We start from the raw sequence: 5293 nt of genomic DNA on the forward strand, positions 1-5293 counted from the left end.
CCCCTGGCCGCCCTGAACGTGCGCGTGCGCCGCCGCCTGGCGCTGCACCTGAACCCGCGCACGGCCGTGGCCGCCGACTGGACGGTGCTGGCCGAGGAGATGGGCTTCGAGTACCTGGAGATCCGGCAGCTGGAGGCCCGGCCTGACCCCACTGCCGCGCTGCTGGACGCCTGGCAGGCCCGGCCGGGAGCCTCGGTGGGCCGCCTGCTGTGGCTGCTGGAGCAGCTGGGCCGTAAGGACGTCCTGCAGGAGCTGCGCGCGGACATTGGTGAGGGCATGGGGGGTGGGGGGATAACCCGGGGGGCGGCATGGAGGGGGGGTGCTGGGGAGGAGATGGGAGCTCAGGGACGGAGAATGTGAGGGGTGCTGGGTCCGGGCATAGGGGGGCATGGCGAGGGTGGGATGGGGGGTACATATGCCCCATGCCCCTCTTGTTCCTCATTTAAGGGGCCTAGGGTGGGGATGGAAGGGGAAGGGAGTTCAGGGGTGCCCCGGGATGCTCATGGAAGAGAAGGAATGGGGAGAGGAAGGGATATCAGAGATGCCCCCCCTACTTTCTCCCATAAAGGGGGTACCGAAGCTGGAAAAGGCCCCGATTGGAGCCCGGAGAGGGTCGGGTTTTCCTGTCCAGGCCAAGGGAAGGAAGAAAGGCCTGAAAGAAGAGACCTTGAAAAAGCACAGAGGGGGGTGGGGTGCGACTTGGGGAGCAGAGGAACCCCAAGCCTCAGTGGGGAGGGACTAAGGGGGGGGGAAATGGGGAGCAGACCATACCCCAAACCTTCTGGTGCCTTGAAAGGTTCCAACTGGGTTTGTTGTGGTTTGGGTCTTGGCCTGGGCGCTGTCCGTGGGCTCTTTTCACCCGAGGTTGGTGCTCTACCACTGGAGCCACAGTGCCACTTCTGGTTCTCTGTGGTTCGCTGGAGCCGGGAGAGTCTCTCACGCCTTTGCCACCCTGGTTTGAGGCCAAGCCCAGACAGCCAAGTCCACGAAGTTCAGGGAAAGACCAAAAGCCAGAACTGGTGTGCTGTGGCTCCAGTGGTAGAGCCACCAGCCTTGAGTGGGAAGAGCTCAGGGACAGCGCCCAGGTCCCGAGTTCGAGTCCCAGGCCTGGCACACGCACGTGTGTGCACCCCCCCTAACACACACACACAGAGGAAGGGGGTGGGGGAGGAGGGATGGGCCTGGCCTGAGGAGAAGGAGCGGTGGTCCTGCCCCCCAGCCATGCCCGTCTCCCGCAGAGGAGAACTGCCAGAAGTACATTCGGAAGCAGCAGGAGCTGGAGGCTGAGAAACCCTTGCAGGTGGCCCGAGTGGACAGCAGCGTCCCCAGGACCGAGGAGCTGACCGGCATCACCACACTGGATGACCCGCTGGGTAGGCACTCGGTGCTTTCCTCGTGGGGGCTCTGAGGAAGAAGGTGGGCGGGGCCAACTTTGTCATTTGGAGCCTCAGTTTCCCCAACCTAACAGGTGGTGGTGAAGCCAGTGATGGGTGGTTTGCCCTTGGGGGTCGGTCCCTTTGCTACTCAGGAGGCTGAGACCTGAAGATCACTTGAGATTGCAGAGAAATCCTTGAGATTCTTGGTCACCAGGGGAGCTACCTGGAAGTGTGTAGAAGTGTGGTTCAAACGGTAGAGCACCCACCTTGACAAAAAAATAAGCTGGCTGGAAAGGTGGCTCAGTGGGGTAGAGTGCTCGCCCAGCATGCACAAAGCCCTGGGTTCGATTCCTCAGCACCACATACACAGGAAAAGCCAGAAGTGGTGTCGTGGCTCAAGTGATGTTAGAGTGCTAGCCTTGAGTTCAAGCCCAGGACTGGGATTGAAAGGAAGTGAAGGAGGGAATGTGGAAAAGCAATGAAAATAGTTCCATCTCTGATTTGCCTTGTGACTTTCAAGGCCTGGTCTGTGTCACGATTAACCCAGGGCTTCTACCCACCTGGAGCACATTGGGATGGACACCAGCAGGAAATTTCTAGCAAATATCACCTGGACATTGATTGGCCATGGAGTCTCTTTCCCCCCGGGGCTTGAACTCATGGCTTGGGCGCTGTCCCTGAACTCTTTGTGATCAGGACTGGCGCTGTACCGCTTTTGAGCTACTTTGTTTTCTGGTCTCATGGACTTTCCTGGCTTTTGAACCACGATTCTCAGATCTCAGCCTCCTGAGTGGTAGCGTGGGTGCCCGGCCCTCTGACCGTTCCCCCGATGCTGTTCGTCCCCCCCCTTACCCCCTCCAGGACAAGCACCGGAGCTCTTCGATGCCTTCATCTGCTACTGCCCCAGCGACCTGCAGTTTGTGCAGGAGATGATCCGGCAGCTGGAGCAGACGGAGCACCGGCTGAAGCTGTGCGTGTCCGACCGCGATGTCCTCCCTGGCACCTGTGTCTGGTCCATTGCCAGCGAGCTCATCGAGAAGAGGTTACCTAGGGGAGCCTGGGACGGGGGGGGGGGGCACAAAGCTCCCCAAGTGTTGGGCCCCTGATGGAGTCTGTGCCTACACTAAACGAAGTCACCCCAGTGCCCATTCTCTCCCAGATGCCGCCGGATGGTGGTGGTGGTCTCTGATGATTACCTGCAGAGCAAGGAGTGTGACTTCCAGACCAAATTTGCGCTCAGCCTCTCTCCAGGTAAACTGAGTCCTGCCCCCTGGCTAGAGAACCCGTAGATCCAGGAATGTTCCCCCCACACACGCCCCAAGATACCTTCCTCCATGTTCTTTAGTTTTGTGCCTGTCTCGGGGCTTGAACTCAGGGCCTAGGGGCACTGTCCTTGAGCCTCTCTGTGCTCAAGGTTGGTGCTCTACCCCTTGAGCCACAGCACCACTTCTGGTTTTTTGGTGGTTCATTGGAGGTGTAAGAGTCTCATGGACTCCCTGTCCTGGGGCTGGCTTTGAGCCCCAGTTCTCCAGATCTCAGCCTCCTGAGATGACAGGCGTGAGCCACCACTGGCGCCCAGTGTGGATGTTTTGGAGGTCTTTGGCCACGGAGATAACGCATTCTGCGCCTCTCTGTGTCAACACACATGTGTGTCTCCGTGTGCTGCGTGGGCGCTGGCTTCTGTCCCCTCCGCTGGGGTCTGGGCCTGTCTGTGTCGGGGTGGGCAGCTAACGGCTATGTCCCATGCCCGGCCTGCAGGTGCCCATCAGAAGCGCCTGATTCCCATCCGGTACAAGGCCATGAAGAAGGAATTTCCCAGCATCCTCCGGTTCATCACAGTCTGTGACTACACCAACCCCTGCACCAAGTCCTGGTTCTGGACCCGCCTGGCCAAGGCCTTGTCCTTGCCTTGATGCACAGCTCTGGACCACAGTGGGTGGGGGACATTGGATGTGCTCACCCCCCCCTTCCTCCCTCCTCCTTGGGGTGGGGGTAGGAGTGGAAACCTGCACCTCTCTTATTTCTGGACAGCCCTCCTCAGATGACCGCCCGGGCCGCCTCCCAGCACCTGGGGAGCAGGGAGCGAAAAATCAGACCAGAGCTCGGTGCAGATCACAGCAGGAGATGTCCCAGGGCATCCCGGCTGTCCCAGAGAGATCGTTTACGGGGGTCAGGGGGTAGAGGGGGGACCTAGGTCCCCTTTCTCCTACTCAGAGTGGACTCAGGGAGTATTCCCTCCCTGAACCTCCACACCCCTTGACCAATGGATGGATGTGGGCAGTAGGGGCAGGCGTTTGCCTCCACTGTCTAGTGGCTGGTGGGTTGGGCAGGGGTCCGGGTCCCTGGTGGGGCCATCTGTCCCAGTGACCACGGGCAGGGAAGCTGTTTCCCTGTACCACCTAGAAGTAATCTCTGACAGCTTCCTCTGCCCCTCCCTCCTTCCTCACTTCCTTATCCCTTCTCTTCCTCTTTCTTCCCCCCCTTCTTCTCTCCCTCCTTCCTCTTTTCCTCCTCCCTTTCCTTACCCTTCTTCTCTTCCATCCCTCCCACTTCCTCCTTCTGGATACTGTGCCTTTTAAAGCAATTTGAAATCGCCTTTCTACCTGTTTTTGTATGCTTCCTGAAAACTTCTGTGAGATCTGAGAACGGCATCTCCATTTTCTAAAGCCTAGATTTAAATAAAGACTGTTCTATTTTGTGTATGAGTGTGTGCGCACGCATGTACGTGTGTGTGCCAGCCTAAGGACTCTGGGAACGGTAAGCTGGGGCGCAGCCTTTGCAGGGAGGGAGAGGCATGGCACCCGTGGATGGGGTTGGTATGGGACTGGGAGAAATTTCCAGATAACCAGGTGACTCCACCATTGTGATTTTACTCAGCAGAATAGCCACTGGCCACATGTAGCAACTGGGCACTTGCATTGTGACTACTTCAAATGCAGATGCGCCAGCCAGGCACCGGCCACTCAAGCCTGTTATCCCAGGAAGGTGGGATCAGAGGATCACAGTTCCTGGACCAGAAAGTCGGTGAGACTTATCTCCAATCAACTACCAAGAAGCTGGAAGTGGCACCGTGGCTCTAAGAAGTGATAGAGCACTAGCCTTGGCCGCAAAAGCTCAGGGCCAAGTGCCTGGACCCTGAGTTCAAGTCCCATGACTGGCACCACCCCCCCAAAAAAAAAATTGAAGTGGAATAAGCCAGGAAGGGGTTTGATCTGAGAGAAGACAAAGACACACTTCCTGTCATTTCCCTTCTTGTTTTGGTTTCCTGAAGATGAAATATCAGGCCTGCTTCTCCACTTCCCTAATCTGCACTTGTGCAGGAATTTAACCCAGCCCTCTCTCTGCACACGGATCTAATACTTCCTTCCTTCTGCCCAGACAACAGGGCAGAGCCCAGTGCAGTTGAAGTACAAAAGGCCTCCATTGCTGCTGCAGAGCCCTGAGGGTTTTATCTGCCCCACCAAAGTGTCATCATTTTTCTACCTATGTGAATTCTGCTTTTAAAAAAATTTTTACCCTGTGGCTTGAACTCAGGGCCTGGGTGTTGTCCCTTAGCTTTTTTCACTCAAGGCTGGTGTTCTGCCACTTAAGCCACACCCACAATGGGATTTGCCATTCATGAAAGTGTGATCTCAAACTGGGCCCGCCAGTGGCTCACACCGGTCAGCCCAGCTACTCCAGAGGCTGAGTTCTGGAGGATTGTGTTCAAAACCAGCCTGGGCTGAAAAGTTGTAAGACTCTTTTTTTTTTTTTTTTTGGGGCTCCAGGTGGGGCGCCAGAACTCTGGGTCTGGGCGCTGTCCTTCAGCTCTTCAGCTCAAAGCTAGCAGAATGCTTTGCTACACTGTATCAGCATAAGCCTTTCAAAGTAGAAGCACTGTGTATAATATCTGTTGTAAAATTTTTTTTTTTTTTTGG

At 56.7% G+C, this 5293-nt stretch overlaps 1 protein-coding gene across 1 annotated transcript in view; it reads left to right on the forward strand.

The window, feature by feature from the left end:
* Myd88 (myeloid differentiation primary response 88) overlaps positions 1–3851 on the forward strand; it is a 4081-nt gene extending 230 nt beyond the window's left edge. The window contains exons 2-6 of the mRNA XM_013030324.1: positions 1–268; positions 1239–1373; positions 2238–2418; positions 2536–2627; positions 3135–3851. The exon at positions 1–268 is cut by the window's left edge and continues 4 nt beyond it. Coding sequence (XP_012885778.1) covers positions 1–268; positions 1239–1373; positions 2238–2418; positions 2536–2627; positions 3135–3289 — 831 coding nt within the window. The 3' untranslated portion in view covers positions 3290–3851. The remainder of the gene's footprint in view (positions 269–1238; positions 1374–2237; positions 2419–2535; positions 2628–3134) is intronic.
* Positions 3852–5293: the final 1442 nt, after the last annotated feature.

This window comes from Dipodomys ordii, unplaced genomic scaffold, assembly GCF_000151885.1.
Source record: "Dipodomys ordii isolate 6190 unplaced genomic scaffold, Dord_2.0 Scaffold128, whole genome shotgun sequence".
Lineage (NCBI taxonomy): Eukaryota > Metazoa > Chordata > Mammalia > Rodentia > Heteromyidae > Dipodomys > Dipodomys ordii.